This window comes from Polyodon spathula, chromosome 19 (genome assembly GCF_017654505.1).
Source record: "Polyodon spathula isolate WHYD16114869_AA chromosome 19, ASM1765450v1, whole genome shotgun sequence".
NCBI classification, from domain to species: Eukaryota; Metazoa; Chordata; class Actinopteri; order Acipenseriformes; family Polyodontidae; genus Polyodon; species Polyodon spathula.
Genome location: NC_054552.1, coordinates 35,061,227 through 35,082,503, shown reverse-complemented (window position 1 = coordinate 35,082,503; position 21,277 = coordinate 35,061,227). Strand labels below are relative to the sequence as shown.

At 43.8% G+C, this 21,277-nt stretch overlaps 1 protein-coding gene across 1 annotated transcript; it reads left to right on the top strand.

Moving 5' to 3' along the window:
- The first annotated feature begins 8,928 nt into the window (after nucleotides 1-8,928).
- On the top strand, nucleotides 8,929-19,976 carry LOC121294949 (kelch-like protein 25). Its single transcript, XM_041219193.1, is given in 5 exon segments — nucleotides 8,929-9,060; nucleotides 10,884-11,012; nucleotides 12,860-12,889; nucleotides 12,892-14,715; nucleotides 19,675-19,976. Coding segments are annotated over 3 exon segments (1,875 nt in total). The 5' UTR covers nucleotides 8,929-9,060; nucleotides 10,884-10,948; the 3' UTR covers nucleotides 14,673-14,715; nucleotides 19,675-19,976.
- Nucleotides 19,977-21,277: the final 1,301 nt, after the last annotated feature.

Below are 21,277 nucleotides of genomic sequence, written 5' to 3'. Positions count from 1 at the left end.
TTAGTGTCTGCAATGCAAGAGGCAGTGCAGAGAGCATGTGTAATTGCATTGAAGTCTTTGCACTTTGATACCAAGGTCATGAATGTATACATTTATTTGTTCAGATTTTTGCACATTTGTTCCTGCAATAGACTTCCATTCATTTTAAATGGCTGTATTGTCCAGTTACAGGCATGTATTACATTTTCTATGCCTTGCTGTTTTACTTACTGTAAGCAAGACCTTCGGAAATGCTTCCCTTTATTTTAACTGTCACATTAGCCTTGTTAACTCCAACAGCTTGGTGATGCCCTGAGGCTACAAACACCAAATACATGTTTTCAGTACTTTATAACAAACGGAAGGTTGTTGTTTTTTGTATTTCTTTGTCTGAAAACAGTTAGCCAAGCTTTGATACAGACCTTAATTATCAAAGATTCAAGCTCATCCTTTCTTTGGGTGAAAGAGCCAGTGCTGTGCATGCCAGCTGTGAAATCTTCACATTGTGTATGAGTGCTCTGAGATGACCTGGAAACTCAGGAGTCTTGATTATTAACCTTACTCAAGTATCTCCTACACTGCCCCTGTATGTGTGTGTGTATATATATATATATGTGTGTGTGTGTGTGTGTGTGTGTGTGTGTGTGTGTGTGTGTGTGTGTGTGTGTGTGTGTGTGTGTGTGTGTGTGTGTATTGATATAAACACACCTGTGCCATGATCACGACTATGCAATGGGTAAGGTAGGGGTTACAATCTCCTGAAAAAACCACAGCTAATCCCTCCAGAGCTGCTGGCCCAAAGTTGAAACAGAAGGCCCTCCTCTGAATGCAACACAGCTGTGTTGACAGTCGTCTCATGATGCCGCACTGTGGACTCAGCGCAGTCAGAGCTGCCTCTGTGTAGGATGGAGACGCAAGGCCGGAGAGGCTGCTGGGATGACAGACAGGGATCACACAGCTGAGCCACGCAGCACCCACTTCTATCAACTGTCTTCCTTGCCTTTCAGCCCTGCAAAGATGTGAGAATGCAGGAGAGAGCGGAGAGAGCAGCGTTCCTGGGGAACCAGAGCCTGGCTAGAAGTGCCGGCGGAGACCTGCTTGTTTTCCCCTGAAGAAGACAACCCTGCGAGTGGAGCAGCAGGCAAGTCTGTCATCCAGGGCTGGAGCTGGAGCTGTCAGTTTAGCAAAGGGCTTGGCGTGCTGGGGATGGCTGAAATAGCATTTTCCATAAGCCCCGAGAAGAGACCAATGAAAACAAGGCTCTCACTCTGCAAACAACCCCCACCGCCTCTAGTGCAGTTCAGACACAGAGCTATGGCTCTCCTGCAGTTACAGAATGCCCTCCTGCTGCTGCTGCTGCTGCTTGAGAGGAAGAGTCCAGTGCCTTTGTGTGGAGACACGGCATTTAGATTCGGAAGGGCTCAGTCAGTGCTTGGGGTGCATTTGTTATATCCTCAGATTGAAATACTGCTGTGTGTGTATGTGTAGTAGCTGTACCCACCTTGGAGGTTTTCAGATGGTCTTTTAAGACAGGTGGCAAATAGCCAGTAGTTCCCAAGTAGTTTATTAATTATACAAAATAATGAACCCGGATCTCTATGATCTTGTATAAAATATTGCCTTACAATTCAGCAGCGGATTGACATGGATATGCCCTTTGAACTGGGACTCTGACAGGACCCACTGGAACCAAGTCTCTGAGTTTCATAAACGCACCAGTGCCTCTGATGGAGGAGGTGACATGCCAAGCACCAGCGTGTAAACTGCACACTGCACACAGCACACAGCACACAGCACACAGCACACAGCACACTGCACACAGCACACAGCACACTGCACACAGCACACAGCACACTGCACACTGCACACTGCACACTGCACACTGCACACAGCACACAGCACACAGCACACTGCACACTGCACACCACACACAGCTCACTGCACACTGCACACAGCACACTGCACACTACACACTGCACACTACACACTACACAATGGGTACTGCACACTGCGTGCTGCACACAGCACACAGCACACTGCACACTGCACACAGCACACTGCACACTGCACACTGCACACTGCACACTGCACACTGCACACTACACACTGCACACAGCACACTGCACACTGCACACAGCACACAGCACACAGCACACAGCACACAGCACACTGCACACTGCACACAGCACACTGCACACTGCACACTGCACACTGCACACTGCACACTGCACACAGCACACAGCACACTGCACACTGCACACTGCACACAGCACACTGCACACTGCACACTGCACACTGCACACTGCACACTACACACTGCACACTACACACTACACAATGGGTACTGCACACTGCGCGCTGCACACAGCACACAGCACACAGCACACTGCACACTGCACACAGCACACTGCACACTGCACACTGCACACACACACACACTGCACACTGCACACTACACACTGCACACTGCACACAGCACACTGCACACTGCGCACAGCACACTGCACACTGCACACTACACACTGCACACTACACACAGCACACTGCACAATACACACTACACACTGCACACAGCACACTGCGCACAGCACACAGCACGCTGCACATTGCACACTGCACACGGCGCGCTGCACACTGCACATTGCGCACAGCGGGATCAGTGTGTGTGTTTGTTTTACTGAGTAGCTTATCTAATACCAGAATGCTGCTTTGATACAATTTACAATTTTTTCTATTGCTGTTGATTGGGAAACTTTCAAAAATGACTAAAGTCCTCATTATTCCCATCCATGAAAAATGACCTTGAAAAGTATTTAGTATTTTAGTGAGTTGTCACCTCCACCTAGTGGCCGAGGTGGCTGGTAAACCATTTCCACAGCCAGGGAAATCCAAACTCTAAACCACTTTTAAAATACCTTCCACGCATTAGATTAGTATGACTATAAATACGTACTGTTTTGGGGATCGGATTTCCCTAGCTCTGTCATCAAGTGTATTAGTTTTATTATTGACATACTTTCCAGTTTCATAGCAACACTAGGTATATAGAGGAGATCACTGTGAGGTCAAGAACTCAGGCTGTGTGACCTTATTAAACTTGAACTTCATTATGAGCGAGAGATAAACTACCCTCCCTGCATGGAAACCAGGAGATAGAACCTCCTGGGCAAATGAATCACCAAAGCATGTGTGCTTGTTTGTATATGTATAATCATGTGCCTGCTGACAGACTGACAGAATGACAGACTGACAGACTGACAGACTGACTGACTTGCACACTCACACTCACACTCACACTCACACTCACACTCACACTCACACGCACACTATGTTTGGATTAGGTGTATTTGTACTGCTGTTCAGCTGTTTTATATGATGATATTGTTTCAGTTTTACATCTGGACTGGATAAGCAAAAGCTCTGTATGTGCTGCGCCGGCCATCTTTGTCAACACACCCCTGAAACAGTGAGTATCTGGAAAGTGCTTCTGATCAAATAAAGACACAGAGACTTGCCATTTATTCTATTATACATGGCATTGCTGAAATCCTCCCCATTCTCTGGGAGTGCCATGTCTAATAGAATCCTCCCCAATTCAGGAATGTCATGTCTAACAGAATCCTCCCCAATTCAGGAATGTCATGTCTAATAGAATCCTCCCCAATTCAGGAATGTCATGTCTAATAGAATCCTCCCCAATTCAGGAATGTCATGTCTAACAGAATCCTCCTCAATTCAGGAATGTCATGTCTAATAGAATCCTCCCCAATTCAGGAATGTCATGTCTAACAGAATCCTCCTCAATTCAGGAATGTCATGTCTAATAGAATCCTCCCCAATTCAGGAATGTCATGTCTAACAGAATCCTCCTCAATTCAGGAATGTCATGTCTAATAGAATCCTCCCCAATTCAGGAATGTCATGTCTAACAGAATCCTCCTCAATTCAGGAATGTCATGTCTAATAGAATCCTCCTCAATTCAGGAATGTCATGTCTAATAGAATCCTCCTCAATTCAGGAATGTCATGTCTAATAGAATCCTCCTCAATTCAGGAATGTCATGTCTAATAGAATCCTCCTCAATTCAGGAATGTCATGTCTAATAGAATCCTCCCCAATTCAGGAATGTCATGTCTAATAGAATCCTCCTCAATTCAGGAATGTCATGTCTAATAGAATCCTCCTCAATTCAGGAATGTCATGTCTAATAGAATCCTTCTCAATTCAGGAATGCCATGTCTAATAGAATCCTCCCCAATTCAGGAATGTCATGTCTAATAGAATCCTCCTCAATTCAGGAATATCATGTCTAATAGAATCCTCCTCAATTCAGGAATGTCATGTCTAATAGAATCCTCCTCAATTCAGGAATATCATGTCTAATAGAATCCTCCTCAATTCAGGAATGTCATGTCTAATAGAATCCTCCCCATTCTCGGGCTGCACTTACAACTGATTCTAACAACCCTACCAAGGGAGGGAAGGGCATTGCAGGAATAACCACAGTACCACACATTGTCCATCATTGAATTCATATCTACAGAGACACACATTTTCACATCATTGTATCATCTCAATAATCAAGTAACGTTGAAGCATATTAGAATTGCCATCAATGAGTAGCTACACAGTACATGTGTTTTGCACATAGATGCATGGTCAAGATTCACTGTTGAATTTCAAATCTTTTTTTTTTTTCCACTGGTGAATGTCATCTTTGTGAAACTGACTACTCAATTCTCCTAAGAATCCCTTTCACCACCTCAGCTCTCCCCTTCGTTAATGGATTATATTACAGATGGTTTGATACTCAATACAAGCTGCAATTCAAGCTCCCTTTTGCAACATTCACAAACCACACACGTCATGTTCTCCTGGATTCAGAGTTGGTAAGAATGTTATCTCTCTTTGGAACATCTTCCAATGCAGTGATGAATCTCCCCCTAAAGGCTGATGAGTGAATAACAGTGACATCAGTGTAAAACATTAACAGTGCGTTCTTCTCCACTACAGAGCTGGCTGTCCAGTTGAATGGTAAGAAGCTGTTTTTTGAAGCATATGGTTTGCGATTGCCATTCAGCCCTTTCCTCTCGAGTCAGTTGAATGGGCTGAGATGCCAGCTCATTACATTGTGATGAAGCAGAAGTGCACTATATCTGCACAAAGCAGTGCAGAGTCATTATCCTGGGATTGTATACAAAGTGTTCATCATGGAAACGGACTGTGCTCTGTTGATGAGGTCTGAGGCAGGCTGACAGGGAGTGGGAACAGTTTATTTAGAAATGGAATGTCCTTTGTTGATGAGGTCTGAGGCAGGCTGTCAGGGAGTGGGAACAGTTTATTTAGAAATGGACTTTCCTCTGTTTATGAGGTCTGAGCCAGGCTATCAGGGAGTGGGAACACTGTATTTAGAAATGGACTGTCCTCTGTTGATGAGGTCTGAGGCAGGCTGTCAGGGAGTGGGAACACTTTATTTAGAAATGGACTGTCCTCTGTTGATGAGGTCTGAGGCAGGCTGTCAGGGAGTGGGAACACTTTATTTAGAAATGGACTGTCCTCTGTTGATGAGGTCTGAGGCAGGCTATCAGGGAGTGGGAACACTTTATTTAGAAATGGACTGTCCTCTGTTGATGAGGTCTGAGGCAGGCTATCAGGGAGTGGGAACACTTTATTTAGAAATGGACTGTCCTCTGTTGATGAGGTCTGAGCCAGGCTATCAGGGAGTGGGAACACTTTATTTAGAAATGGACTGTCCTCTGTTGATGAGGTCTGAGGCAGGTTGTCAGGGAGTGGGAACACTTTATTTAGAAATGGACTGTCCTCTGTTGATGAGGTCTGAGCCAGGCTATCAGGGAGTGGGAACACTTTATTTAGAAATGGACTGTCCTCTGTTGATGAGGTCTGAGCCAGGCTATCAGGGAGTGGGAACACTTTATTTAGAAATGGACTGTCCTCTGTTGATGAGGTCTGAGGCAGGCTGTCAGGGAGTGGGAACACTTTATTTAGAAATGGACTGTCCTCTGTTGATGAGGTCTGAGGCAGGTTGTCAGGGAGTTGCAACAGTTTATTCAGCCAGCAGCTTACAAGTGCTCCAGCCATTGACATATCATAAAAAGGATCTTGGTCAGAATTTGTGTTTGTTTTATTATTGGGTTCTACTTTTAAACTGCTCTTTAATCCCAACCAGCACACAAATTATAAGTGAGCATTTGCTATTGTCCAAGCAGACCGCACTGGGGTTGGGTTTCATTCAAATTCAACGATACACTGCAAAGCCAGTGTTACCAAAAAATGATTTGTGCACCAATGTGTTAAGAGCCAGTGTTAATTCAAACCCATGGTTAGCCTTATTATTTTTTTCTGTGGAAAGTGCAGATGTATAGAGCTGGTAGCTGCCCCACTATTGAAAATACCAAACTCTTATTTTTATACAACAAAGTTTGAAGTGTCACGAGATCCCCCAGTATAGAGGAGATCATTCTGTTCAAGCCTGACTGAAAAGAGTTGTTTATTTTTATTGTGAATAATAACAATAATACTAATACTAATAATACTACTACTAATAATAATAATTATTATTATTATTATAATTATTATAATTATTATTATTATTATTATTCGGAGGAAGCCCATACAATTGCTGCAGCTAAAAAAACTTTAGAACACTTAGGATATTTATGGTATCAAAGGGGCTACCATATGTTCAATAGGGGGAGCACCCAATCAATGAAGCTGCCAGCTGTCTGCGAGTCTCCATGTGTATTTAAAGCCCCTCTTTCATATGAGAGGCTCTCAGAATGGTGCCAAGCAGGCTTGAATCACTGTCTGCCCTCAACACATTTTTTCATTTCATTGCTTGGGATCAACGTTTCTAAATCCAGGATGGAAAAGCACAGTTTGTGACGGCCAGCCGTGCATTTACACTATTTATCTTTTATCTTCGCTGTGAAGTGTTCTTAGTCAGCATCTCTGAGACAACCCAATCCCTCCTCAGGGAAATGTGTAAGAGATACTCGTCTGGGTCAAATGTGACCCACACTGGGGTTTGAGCCCAGGCAGGGAGTGGGTGGCTTTGACTTGGGATCAAAGTTAGTATGTGGGTGATATGAGCTCTGGTACCATTATACATGAACGAAAGCATACCTTACTCATGAAATCTAATATCATTGCACTGCCTAGGTCCTGTCATCTGGAAAGAAACCCCTCAATACGCCTCAGAACCTTTTATTTCCTGTAATTAGCCAATCATCTGCTTCCTCTCACATGCTTTGCAATCAGAAGGCATTGCTGGGGTGAACATCTGGAAGCACTATGGTACCCAATCATTTTTTTTAAGTAAATAAACATGTGCTTCATTCAAAAGTGTCAATTTGAGTCCACATAGGGATACTTACAGTTTATGGAACTATTTCAATAGCTAGACCTACCTTAAGTAGAAGTGATTTCAGCCGAGTCACTTATTAAAGGCCAACTGCTTTATGCATTTACAGCTAGCTGCCCAAACAACACTCACACTTTTCAAAAGGCTGCTGCTGCTGCCAGTGATTACCATGCGTTACAAACCTTCACTGATTTCTTTACTGGAAAACATGCAGCAACAGAGAAGCATGGCAAGATAACCCTACTCTGCCCTCTAGTGGATCACTAAGGAATATTCAGCTGGTCTGGAGAATCTCTCCCCAGCAGGTCTGTCACACATCAAGGGAACCATGTATCCAAGTTATTATAGAACTTGCTTCAGACATTCTTCAGCATAGTTATTGAGAGCATCAGTATATGGAAAGATTCATATATGAAGGTACCTGTCCACTACTGATTCCTGATTCTCTTCTGTACTATGTGGATCCATTGTGAACATACAGTACAGCCTGGTGGCAACAAATAGGAATAGCAGGGTCTGTAGGCTATGGCATACAGTCTATTATGCTGTGCTTGCTGGAGATCCTCCCTGTATAATACATTTTAAAAGCCATGCTACTGTATTAGACACAGCACTCATATGACATATTAAAAGCCATGCTACTGCATTAGACACAGCACGCTCAAGCTGTTACAGCAGGCACTTCAAACTCCAGTACTGTGCACCGAACTGCTGTGTTTGTGGTGGCAGTGCAGCATTGTCATACCGGACTGGGTATGGGCCCCGGCTCCCGGTGTAAAATAAATTGATAACCGTACTATCACAGTATAGCCTACAGTAGATCCAGTACTCTTTTTAAAACGTTTTTTTTTTTTTTAATTCAATCATAATTTTAAAACTTTAAAAGAACCCTAAAGTTGCGCAACATGTTTATGATTATTTTTTCTTTGCTAGGAGATTTTAAATGATGGACTTGCAATCAGTTTACACTTAGTACTGGGTATTTTTACACTTCTGGGTTCAATTAGGAAACAAAATCGGATTAAAGGGGCGTCATGTGATCAAAAATAAAACCGAAAACGCAAGCATACCTGTAAATCATTTTCTAACCACTACGGGACAGCAAACACTTATAAAGTTAATGTTAAACTACTTGCACACTGCAATGCAAAAAGCGTATATTTGCTGTATAAAACACTTTTTATTGACACAGCTTTATGAAAGCAAGATTCAGTTGCCAAGGTAATGATCTCACATTGTTTTAAAGGCAGAACCCGGATATGTGACATTTCTTGTTACATCGTACCGTACTTTCATATGTTTAACTCTCCAGGCAAATCTAAGCGTTTGTTTGGTTTTCATCATTCATAAAAATAAAAAAAAACCCACTACAATCACCATCTCACGCTCTGATTGGTCTGCTCGTTTCAAACAAACTTTCGGCCTTGTGTCAGGAAACTCGATTTCCATTGGTCATATTTAAACGTAACACGAAAAGGTGTGTTTCGGTTGGTTCACGCACGACAGAGACACAACCCTAGCCCCGCCCCGGGTCTGGCAGTGCTGCAGTTTCGCTGTGTGGCAGATGACGCGCAACTCAATTGAGTTGAGAGAGAAAGTAAAGCGACAAGCACAGAAAGTATAAAAGTAAGCGATGAAGCGCCCTGCGGTCCAGGGGCTGTTATCGACTGCGCTGTGTGTGTAGCGCCGGCTTTGCTCTGTAAGTATGCTGAACGTAGTCTTGCAGCGTGTTTACTTCATGAGTTTAGTGTAGCTATTTCGGTTTTAATTGAGAAAGTAGTTGCAAGAGTTATGCCGCGTTAAGATGTAGTTTAGAAGCATGAAAAACTTACAACATATGAAGTTATTTGTGTGTTTGTTCTTCTAGTTTGTTTTTGTTTTGATTTTTAAGGATTTGTGTGAACTGTAGTACATCACAGACTGGGACGGGAGTTCTAACGTACAGATGAAAGAGGAGGTTCTGTCGAACCAGTGGACTCGTGTATTGTATTTTAATTTGCACTTTTTTGTTTTTCTTTCGTACACTGACTTCTTTTGGCACAGTAGCTACAATAATATTTTGAAGTATTCCAGTATTATATTGACAGTGTAGCACTCAGTGAACCGTGCCTCGTATATCTCAATGTTGCCCGCCTTACACACTCTCAGATGCAGTACAGGGTGCCGTGAGTACAGCTAGCAAACGGGAGCATTTCAAGAGCCTTTGATACCGGTCTCCTGTGGGGGTTTAGACAAGAAAACACGCCTGTAAATCGTATTCGAGTCAGCAGTTCATGTTCTTCAGGTCAGCAACATATCCTTACTTGATTACCTTCGTTTTAGGGGAAGGGAAAGGGGTTCTAATAGCAAGTGACTTTTAAAACATTGATTTTCAAAGTAATTTCAAAGATTATTAATTTCCCAAAGCCTAGGCTAGCTCTTGGAGATTAGTCTAATGCAGTGGGTCCATTAACTGCTCCAGCTGTTTGTGTTCAGCATTGTATTTCACGCTTCTGTACTTAAAAACATACTGTAATGAGAATTGGGGACAGTTGTAGTGAGTACCGTCAAGAGGCTTTATGATCTAGAAACTGAGCCACAATGACGTGGTCTCATTGTAGAAAACAATGTGTTATTGTGGGTGCAGCAGGGCATTCCTGTGGTGCAGGTGTGTACCTTTTATTGTGAGTTTAGTCTTTTGCTTTTGGTGATGTTATCCAGTACCCAATAGCTCACTGTTGTGTGTTTTGATAACATTGCTTTACTTTTCTGCTTTATTTCTATATGCTTGAGGTTTGCTTGGATCTAGAGTGACTAGCGTGCCAGGTGGTAACGTGGTTAAGTTCAAAGCCAGGCATAACCTTTAGGATTAGAAGCAGGTTCTTGTCTGTGGCACCCACCCCTTTGCAAGATGATCTGTGAGACCCACTTGCCGGTCCCCTGCTTCCAGGAGATTGAGGGAAGCACTTATTTATTCAGCCAGCTGGTGATTCATTCAGCACCACAAACTGGTAGAAAGTGGCCATTGTTCTTTGTCAGTCCTGGAGAAGGGATGGAAAGCTGAACTCTGGAGGAAGGACTCACAAGAATACCAATACCTCTCATGAAAGGAGGTTTCTCAGCTGCTCTGGAAAGGCGAGACAAGGTGTTTACTCAAAATAACAGACAGAGAGCTGAAGTAACTTAAACGACTATTGCCTCAGTGTTACTGAGAAACTGCAATTAATAAATAGGTGTCATCAGAGTGCACATAAAAGAAGGAAGATTTTGGTATGCTGTGTGCATGCATGACCGTTTGTGCACTGCTGGCAAGCAAACAGTTGTCTGGTTCTATACAGAAACAAGCTGTGCACATTTTTTGTCAGTATATTTTGTTTTGAGAAGCATGTGTCAAATTGCTGCTAGTCAGCTGTACAGCAAGCAGCAAAAGAAAGGTACACAAGGTAGTGTATAGATTGAGTCAATGAAAGAACGATGCAATCTATTCAGATATTTTCACTTTATCCCAGTAACCACGGCCAGTTTTCCCATTTTGCATCGTAGGACTCCTCAAACAGCACAGCCTATACTGTAGAAGGACCTCTCCTGAAGAGGCGGGACGGGAGCAGATGCAGGCTCCCCCACATCTCTTCACTGTCAATGCCTGCCCCTGGGTCAGCAGTTTCTGCCGGCGTAAGTGGTGCAGGATATTCACATCCCAATCCCAACCTGCCTTTACCATCACAATATACCTTTTGTGCTGGATCCCTGCATTGTAACCCCTGAGCAATGTTTGCCCTTTGTCATTCTTCCTGCTGACGGTGTGCACGCCACCCTCCCACATTGAAATCCCAAACTAAAATGCACTGAGCTACTCCAACTGAAGGGCCCATGAAGTTCAGCACAAATCCAGTGGCTTGTGCAAAGTTAAGTCTTGTCTGCTGTCTTGCTGTTAAAGGCTTTACTCAAAACCATAGACCATTCATATTCAAATCTAGCATTCTGTGTTGTTCTCCTTGTACACATAAGTACTTGCACCTCACCCAGTCCCCTTCAGTTCAGTTCCCCTAGCTCGATTCCCACACCCTGCATGCATCACCAAATGTCTTTTTCTGTGTTTGGCATGATTCAGTGCAGTTCAGTTTATGGTGTGCTGCTTTGTTGCAAACCGTCTGTATTTTTAACAGCCAGCAATGTGCCAACAAGGCTAATGCGCTGCGGTTATTATAGGCAAGCAGGGCCACAAATTGCCAGGAATACTGATTTTTATAGCGGGCTGTTCCTCTTCTAAGAAAGAATCACTAATGAAACATTTCAGTAGTGCAAGGCATGCAGAGGCTCTGTAGGAAAGCAAACACAGCCTATAGAGCGGAGAATCTCCGTGTGTTTGTGAAAGCACAGGAAGAGGATGGCGTATTGTGTTGCGAAAGAAGAGCTCCCTTTACGAAGCATCAGCCAGGGCTGGAGTGCATGACAACACTACCCGTGCAAACTGCTTTACATAGTATTAACCAGGGCTAGAGTGCATGACAACACTACCCGTGCAAACTGCTTTACATAGTATTAACCAGGGCTAGAGTGCATGACAACACTACCCGTGCAAACTGCTTTACATAGTATTAACCAGGGCTAGAGTGCATGACAACACTACCCGTGCAAACTGCTTTACATAGTATTAACCAGGGCTGGAGTGCATGACAACACTACCCGTGCAAACTGCTTTACATAGTATTAACCAGGGCTAGAGTGCATGACAACACTACCCGTGCAAACTGCTTTACATAGTATTAACCAGGGCTAGAGTGCATGGCAACGCTTAAGCATTTTGCATTTCCTAATGTGTTTCTCAGCATAAGCAATATTACATTTGAACTTTTAAAGTGAGTGTTACAACATTTGTAAGCTTAGCAGTAATCGTCTATGAGAGAGATCTGATTGGCTTTGATCATTGCTGTTTTAACCCGGTCCCCCAGTTGGAGCACCGTGAATGATGTTTGAGAGTCACGGTTCAGCCCCACAGTGGATTGGACTGTATAAGCAATGGTGTGCTTCTTTTTGAGACACTCTTTCTCTTGTGCAGCAAGCGGCTGTTCAACCTGGGATTACTTGTTTCCATTTAAAGGTCTTTGTTCTGCAGTGTGATATCAGGCCTGCTATCAAGCTGCACTGGGCAGTACTCTGCTGTCTCATTATTTGATTGAACTGAAGTAATTGCCTTCACCTGTGTTCTCCTGGGTTTATGTATAGATCTGCCAAAATGCATTTGAACAGTAAATGTGGGGCAGAGAGACACCAACTGCTCTTAAATTAATGAGAAAAAAAGCTGCATGTGTCTCAGCACAAGTCGTTAATGGAAAAGAGAGTGGAATCAGTTTATATCTTTGTTTGACATATTTCAACAGTGTTATTTTTTTTCCCCTCAACTTTGAGGCTTAAGCAGATCTATATCTACAAAATCCCAGTGTAATAAAAATCCTTGGATTGGAAAATATTGGGTTCAAAGAAACTAAAATATATTTTAATTCTTCTTTTTTTTTTAGTTAGTGAAATAGGGAATAGGCAATCCACGGAGGGACTGGAACCATGTCTGTCAGCATGCACGAGAACCGCAAGTCCCGCTCCAGCACAGGCTCTATGAACATCTCCTTGTTCCACAAGCCCTCGCACCCGGACAGCGTGCTCACCCACCTCAACACCCTGCGCAAGCAGTGCATGTTCACTGACGTCACCCTGTGGGCGGGCGAGCGCTCCTTCTCCTGCCACCGCGCTGTGCTGGCTGCCTGCAGCCACTACTTCGAGGCCATGTTCAGCGGGGGTCTGCGCGAGAGCCTGGACAGCGAGGTGAACTTCCACGACAGCGTGCACCCCGAGGTGCTGGAGCTGCTGCTGGACTTTGCCTACTCCTCGCGGGTCGTCATCAACGAGGAGAATGCGGAGTCCCTACTGGAGGCCGGTGACATGCTCCAGTTCCACGACATCCGGGATGCAGCGGCTGAGTTCTTGGAGAAGAACCTGCACTCCTCCAACTGCCTCGGCATGATGCTGCTGTCGGACGCCCACCAGTGCAAGCGCCTCTACGAGCTCTCCTGGAGGATGTGCCTGGTAAACTTTGAGGCTGTGAAGGACACAGAGGACTTCTATGGACTCTCCAAGGACAAGCTCTTGGATCTCATCCTCAGTGACGAGCTGGCGATCGAGGATGAGCAAATAGTCTACCATGCCGTCATCCGCTGGGTCCGCTGTGACCTGGACAGCAGGAAAGACCACCTCCCAGAACTCCTTAGTGTGATCCGCCTGGCCCTGCTGCCTTCTGAGTACCTGATCGAGACGGTGGCCTGCGAGGAGCTGGTGCTCTCAGACAAGAGGAGTCGGCAGATTGTGGAAGAGGCTGTCCAGTGCAAGAAGAAGATCCTTCAGAATGATGGAGTGGTCACCAGCACCTGCGCCCGCCCCCGCATGGCTGGACACACCCTGCTCATCCTGGGGGGCCAGACCTTCATGTGCGACAAGATCTACCAGGTGGACCACAAGGCCAAGGAGATCATCCCCAAGTCAGACCTGCCCAGCCCCAGGAAGGAGTTCAGTGCCTGTGCCATTGGGTGCAAAGTGTACGTAACAGGGGGGCGGGGGTCTGAGAATGGTGTCTCCAAGGATGTTTGGGTTTATGACACGGTTCACGAAGAGTGGTCTAAAGGCGCCCCTATGTTGATCGCTCGCTTTGGCCATGGCTCTGCTGAACTGGAGAACTGCTTGTATGTCGTTGGTGGACACACAGCCATAGTGGGCGTATTCCCTGCCTCCCCTTCTGTCTCTCTAAAGCAGGTGGAGAGGTACGACCCCCTCACCAATAAATGGATAATGATGGCGCCCCTGAGGGACGGAGTAAGCAACGCGGCCGTGGTCAGCGCTAAACTGAAACTGTTTGTCTTCGGCGGCACCACCATCCACCGGGACAAAGCCTCCAAGGTCCAGTGCTACGACCCTGTGGAAAACCGCTGGGCCATCGCAGCCGAGTGCCCCCAGCCCTGGCGATACACAGCCGCAGCGGTCTTAGGCAGCCAGATCTTCATCATGGGCGGCGACACCGAATTCACTGCCGTCTCTGCCTACCGCTTCGACTGTGAGACCAATCAGTGGACGCGAGTCGGGGACATGACCTCCAAACGCATGAGCTGCCAAGCCGTGGCTTCCGGCAACAAGCTCTACGTGGTGGGGGGCTACTTTGGCACCCAGCGCTGTAAGACGTTAGACTGCTACGACCCTACCTCTGACAGCTGGAATACTATAACCACTGTGCCTTACTCCCTCATTCCTACTGCGTTTGTCAGCACCTGGAAACACCTGCCTGCCTGAGACGGGAGCTTCACCAAGGAGTTCAACATTCAACCAAATTAAGGTAAATTCAGTTTGTCTTACGTCAGTGACTGTTATTTATTTATTGATTTTATTTCAAAAAGTATATCATGCATTTATATAAACGTACTAACTTAATATCATTTATATTTTATTCAATACAGTATATTCTATTATCTACACTTTCCACTATTTTAATTCTATAATAACATTGATTTTCACTGAGTGCGTGCAAGTCCACTGAATTTCCTGTCTGTGCATCCCCTTTGAAGCTGAAGCTTGTAATGCTCCATGCTTCATTAATAATGCAATGCTGTAATGTTTGCATACGATTATCAGGAGATCCCTGAGTGGTTATAAAAACATGGTCCATTTTAGGTTAATGGCTGCTACAGGATGACACCATTGTTTTTGTCTTTTGGGATATAGCTGTGGTGCTCGGTTTCACCCCCCAGCAACCACAGACACGCTGCTTGTTAGGCACTGTGGATCCAGACAGGATGACATGTTGAGGGATTGTTGTGTGGTCATTAGAACTGTGCCAGACCTGATGCTTCGCAGTACCCTCAGCCAGGAATCATTATTGACAGGGCTAGACATTGATTAGCAATCTGCGTTACAGGGGTTTTCAACTGATTTAGCTATTAGCTGGCAAGCTGAGTAGCACTGGGCAGTCATGTTTCATGCCAACCCTGTTTGTTACACAGGGGGTGTGATGTGAACATACTGCTGGCTTCTGTCCTGCTCTCGGCTACTGTAGATAAGAATATACAGAGCTTTAAGAAGCCTTGCTTGTGTTTGACTGTCGAGAAGGTATTCTGCTCTGTTTCTCAATTACTCCCTAGAGATCCGCCCACAAAGTTCTTGTATTTCATACTGATTATATGTTCTCATGAAGACAGTCAGTCAGCAGAGGCATGTTGTTAACATCAGGAAATCCTGGTGAGGATCAGACTCCTTGAAGAAACTGATACCATCTCATGGTTCCAATTAAGACTATCAGTTTCGCAGTGCAGCAGGTGGCTGAGCCAGTCTCTGGGTTATAATGAACCCCCCCAGGACAGGTACAGTCTCAGAGTTGATTAGGGCTGCTTGGTGTAGACTGGCATCAGTTATTACAATTGAGAACAGCTTAGCTGCCCTTGGAGAAACCAGATCCAGAAGCTGCAGCTGAGGACAGAGTGCTGCTTTAATCTGTCTAGTCTTGAAACAGTGCATTAGGAGAATCTGCTGCAGTATTTCCATAGCCTGGGTGATACAGGGTTACACACACACACACACACTCTAAATCCCACACACAGGTGCAAGCTACAGAAAAGGAAACAAACAAACAAACAAAACAAAAAAGTGCATGTTTGTTTTAAAGCTTAGCAGAGAACGGGAGAGAGAGGCTTTAACAAAAAGCACAGAGGCTTTAATGAACCCTGAACCTTTGTCTAGTTTTATAATATTAACAATAAACCTTATTTTATATATATATATATATATATATATATATATATATATATATATATATATATATATATATATATATAATTATAAAATTTCCAATTCGGACACTTTGTTTATATGGTACCCTGCCTGCCAGCCCCGCAGCTGTACTTGTGCACTTTCTCAAAGCAATCAAACACAGGGTTTTGTCCCCAGCTGACTCCTGTGTTTCACTGTTTGTTGAAAACACCATTGCTGAGTCCAGGTTCTGGTGGAACGATTCTGCTGGCATGAAGTGCTGTTGCCTCAGCAGTAAAGCTGTGCAGTTGGAAGACTGACAGACACAGTAACTTGTCCCAACTCTCTGTTTGCTGCATGCGCTCTCTCACTTCATGATCATGTCATTTCAGCTCGTGTCATTGCATTACTCAGAGACGCTGCTGTAGCTCTGCTGATGTCTAGACACAGGAGTCATTGGCTTGGTCCTGCTGTTTGCGCAGACTTGGCAGTAGTGGAGACCAGAGTCCTCTCTGAGTTCACCCTGGTATAGGGACACAGTGAAAGACACCTTGCCCTGGAGGGATCACATTTATGAGGGCAAAGGTACAGTAGCAGTGTATCCAGTCCTGGATCTCTGCAGCTATCATCGCAAATTATTTTGTGATAATTGGACTTGCCATTTCAGTGGTGAGCCAAGTTAGAATTAAAATGCAGATACTGCCTCCAGAGGTGCAAGGCGATTGCATTAAAGGAGTGTTAACCAAAGTTTTAAAATCCACTTGCATTAGCAGCATTACGACTGTCTCGCAGGCTGCTTCTGAGCAGTGATGTAGACTCCTGTAGACTTTTCCGCATACTGTTCAGGGGTTAATTCTCTTCTTGCACAGCCATGAATTGGGCAGTTCCGTTGCACTAATCCCGCTAATCATCTACCTGCGATTTGGGCTTCTAATTCCAGCCACCCATTTCCAGAAATGATACAAAGTGGCCTGGCATTGTGCGCAATTGGGCCAGACAATTTGGCCCCAGAATGAACTGTAAATAGCTTGCAATGCTGTGCTCTTACAGTGATATTTGTAAATAGCTTGCAATGCTGTGCTCTTACAGTGATATTTGTAAATAGCTTGCAATGCTGTGCTCTTAGTAATATTTGGCTATGTGCTCCACTCAGTTCTGCACACTATTTCTAGTGTAGTAAACTGTCATCTAAATGACTGCTGGTACAAATGTACTGCACTTTCAGATCAGTTTGTCATATGGGCGCCATTCCATGAAAATCTGTAAGCACATCAATATCAGTCTACCTGCTGGCAATACCAAGACTTACTGGCTTTTTATTATGAAACTTATGTGCATTAGCATAGACTCCTCACCTCGGAAGACTCATCCATTATATATTTCAATGAATGTATACATTTGAGCTGTATCAGTACATAAGAAACCCTAGAGCACCTCTGCTCTCTTCTGGTCGTGAATGCACAGATTGCCACAGCTCAGGACACACACACACACACACACACACACACACACACACACACACACACACACGCCTGTGTCCCATTGTTCAGAAAGCAGTCTGACCACTTTCTCATCGTCTTCCCTGAAAAAACTGCTCCCCCACCTAGTCACCTGAAACTGTCATTACTGCTCTAGCACACAAGAGCCATTGTGCATGGAATACCTGAGCTTTTAATACAGTGACAAATAATACAGTGCATGGAATACCTGAGCTTTTAATACAGTGACAAATAATACAGTCAAGGAATACCTGAGCTTTTAATACAGTGACAAATAATACAGTCAAGGAATACCTGAGCTTTTAATACAGTGACAAATAATACAGTGCATGGAATACCTGAGCTTTTAATACAGTGACAAATAATACAGTGCATGGAATACCTGAGCTTTTAATACAGTGACAAATAATACAGTGCATGGAATACCTGAGCTTTTAATACAGTGACAAATAATACAGTCAAGGAATACCTGAGCTTTTAATACAGTGACAAATAATACAGTGCATGGAATACCTGAGCTTTTAATACAGTGACAAATAATACAGTCAAGGAATACCTGAGCTTTTAATACAGTGACAAATAATACAGTGCATGGAATACCTGAGCTTTTAATACAGTGACAAATAATACAGTGCATGGAATACCTGAGCTTTTAATACAGTGACAAATAATACAGTGCATGGAATACCTGAGCTTTTAATACAGTGACAAATAATACAGTGCATGGAATACCTGAGCTTTTAATACAGTGACAAATAATACAGTCAAGGAATACCTGAGCTTTTAATACAGTGACAAATAATACAGTGCATGGAATACCTGAGCTTTTAATACAGTGACAAATACAGTGCATGGCATGCCTGAGCTTTTAATACAGTGACAAATAATACAGTGCAAGGAATACCTGAGCTTTTAATACAGTGACAAATAATACAGTGCAAGGAATACCTGAGCTTTTAATACAGTGACAAATAATACAGTGCATGGCATGCCTGAGCTTTTAATACAGTGACAAATAATACAGTGCATGGCATGCCTGAGCTTTTAATACAGTGACAAATAATACAGTGCATGGAATACCTGAGCTTTTAATACAGTGACAAATAATACAGTGCAAGGAATACCTGAGCTTTTAATACAGTGACAAATAATACAGTGCATGGAATACCTGAGCTTTTAATACAGTGACAAATAATACAGTGCATGGAATACCTGAGCTTTTAATACAGTGACAAATAATACAGTCAAGGAATACCTGAGCTTTTAATACAGTGACAAATAATACAGTGCATGGCATGCCTGAGCTTTTAATACAGTGACAAATAATACAGTGCAAGGAATACCTGAGCTTTTAATACAGTGACAAATAATACAGTCAAGGAATACCTGAGCTTTTAATACAGTGACAAATAATACAGTCAAGGAATACCTGAGCTTTTAATACAGTGACAAATAATACAGTGCATGGCATGCCTGAGCTTTTAATACAGTGCCAAATGTGCATGCCTGAGCTTTTAATACAGTGACATAATACAGTGCATGGCATGCCTGAGCTTTTAATACAGTGACAAATAATACAGTGCAAGGAATTCCTGAGCTTTTGAAAAACATGTGGAGTTCAGACAAAGAAGAGAGTAAAAGGCATGCTGGTGCTGATCCATAAAGCCTTGATCACAGTAATCAGCCCTAATCTATAAAGTCTTGATCACAGTAACCAGCTGTCCGCTGCACAGGGTTTGTACTTGGTGCCAGCTTGCCAGTAAGCCTGTAATTTGTTTTATAGCTATTGTATAATCCTTGGTAATTACCCCTGTGTTGGGTCTTATTTATTAAGTAATAAGAAGGTGTCTGCAGTAATTCCATTTGCTGGCTTGGATCAGCTCTCTCATACTGTACCTTGAAGTTTTTGGGTTACATGTTTACTGCCTGGTGCTTCTAATTGTCCAATTTGCTGGGGGGTTATTCGATGAGAAATGGCAGAGAGAAGCCTGATGGAAATAGCGAGACGCCAGTTCTTGACAGTGCATTGAGATGTTGTTCTGTTCCATTCGCAGGTGCCATGGTTTTGCTCACAGCATCCTTCCAACCCCAGGGCTGGAATAGGAACTCCTGATTGGGCGACAGGGCAGTGGCTGGACAGTCTGTTTTTTTTTTTTTTTTTTTTTAAACAGCCTTCTGATTACCTGACAGGAGTGGAGCAGAACTGGAGGAAGTCTGGTTTCCATAGCAACAATGGAAGGGGCTCCTGGGATTGTCTCCGTCCCCTGATTTCTGTGGAGTCTCTTTAGCCACATTGCTGATGAGCTGGTATACTAACCGAGATGCATTTTTTTCTCAAACTTTTAACTCGTTCTGTTTTTTACAGACTAGACTAGATTAACATAAACAAACGCCACAACCCAAACCTGGAACACATTGAATTGACATCTTCGTCCTTCTTTCTTCACAGATTCTGTCAGGGCTTAGAATTATTTAAAAATGTTGGTTAATACATTCACCTTTCACTTCCAGAAGGTCGTGTGATTTTACCAAGGTCAGTGCCCAAGACCCAATGGCTCTGATTGGTATTGCTGCAACCACAAGACCAAACAGCATTTGCCTTCATGCAAATGAGTCGGTTTGCACAAACGATATTTATTTGTAAATTCATTCAGTACAAGTTAAGGCCTAATGATGAATGATTGTTCCCTTAAAGAAATCATTAGGCCTAATACCACAGCTGGTGTTCTGACAGGGCTTCATGCCAGCACGGACGCGGCTCGACAGGGCTTCATGCCAGCACGGACGCGGCTCGACAGGGCTTCATGCCAGCACGGACCCGGCTCGACAGGGCTTCATGCCAGCACGGACCCGGCTCGACAGGGCTTCATGCCAGCACTGACCTGGCTCGACAGGACTCAACTCAACTTTGTATACTGTTTCGAGCAGCATTATTAACACCTATATCAACGGGTTTCTTCTACACATTGGCATCAGCTGAATCTGGTCCTTTTCAAAAGACTTCATTGCCTGTCTTCCAGATCAACTCAAAATAACACAGCTGTGAAAACCTATTATTGATCCAGATTCATAAAGTGCATGGATTAACTACATGACATGGCTCCTTTTATGGTTAGAGGGATAGAAATATTATCTAGCCTGTGATAACCGGTCCTGTACAGTACGCTTGCTGGTAGAGACATGGGCTCCTCGGAACTCAAATTCTGAGTAGCCGTCTCTCGTGCTGTAATGAACTGGATTGTATTGCGTTGTTTTTAGAAACTTCAGTACAGGAGATGATGCGATGAACGAGTTTCTTTGATAAAACCTGCACTGGATGAAGCCTCTTCTGTTTCAAGGAAATCGTCTCAGGGCTTCAGAAAAGGTTACTGAGGTACTAAGTAAAATTTAGATTTTAATTTTCCAGGAGACACACTACTGTACTTAAGAGGTGGAAACTAGAAAGTCTGTTTGTTTACAGTTTTTAAAACATGCACACTAGTTATCAAAAACCAATGGGGAGGGGGGGACATGGGGTGGTAAGGGCTGAGATATTTTATTAAAAACTGCCTGTTCGTTTGAAGATTTGTTTCCAGTCTATTTTTATTTCACATTCAGAAGCAAGTGTGTGGAGTGATAGAGTAATATCCATTTCATAAAATGATAGGTTTCTATATT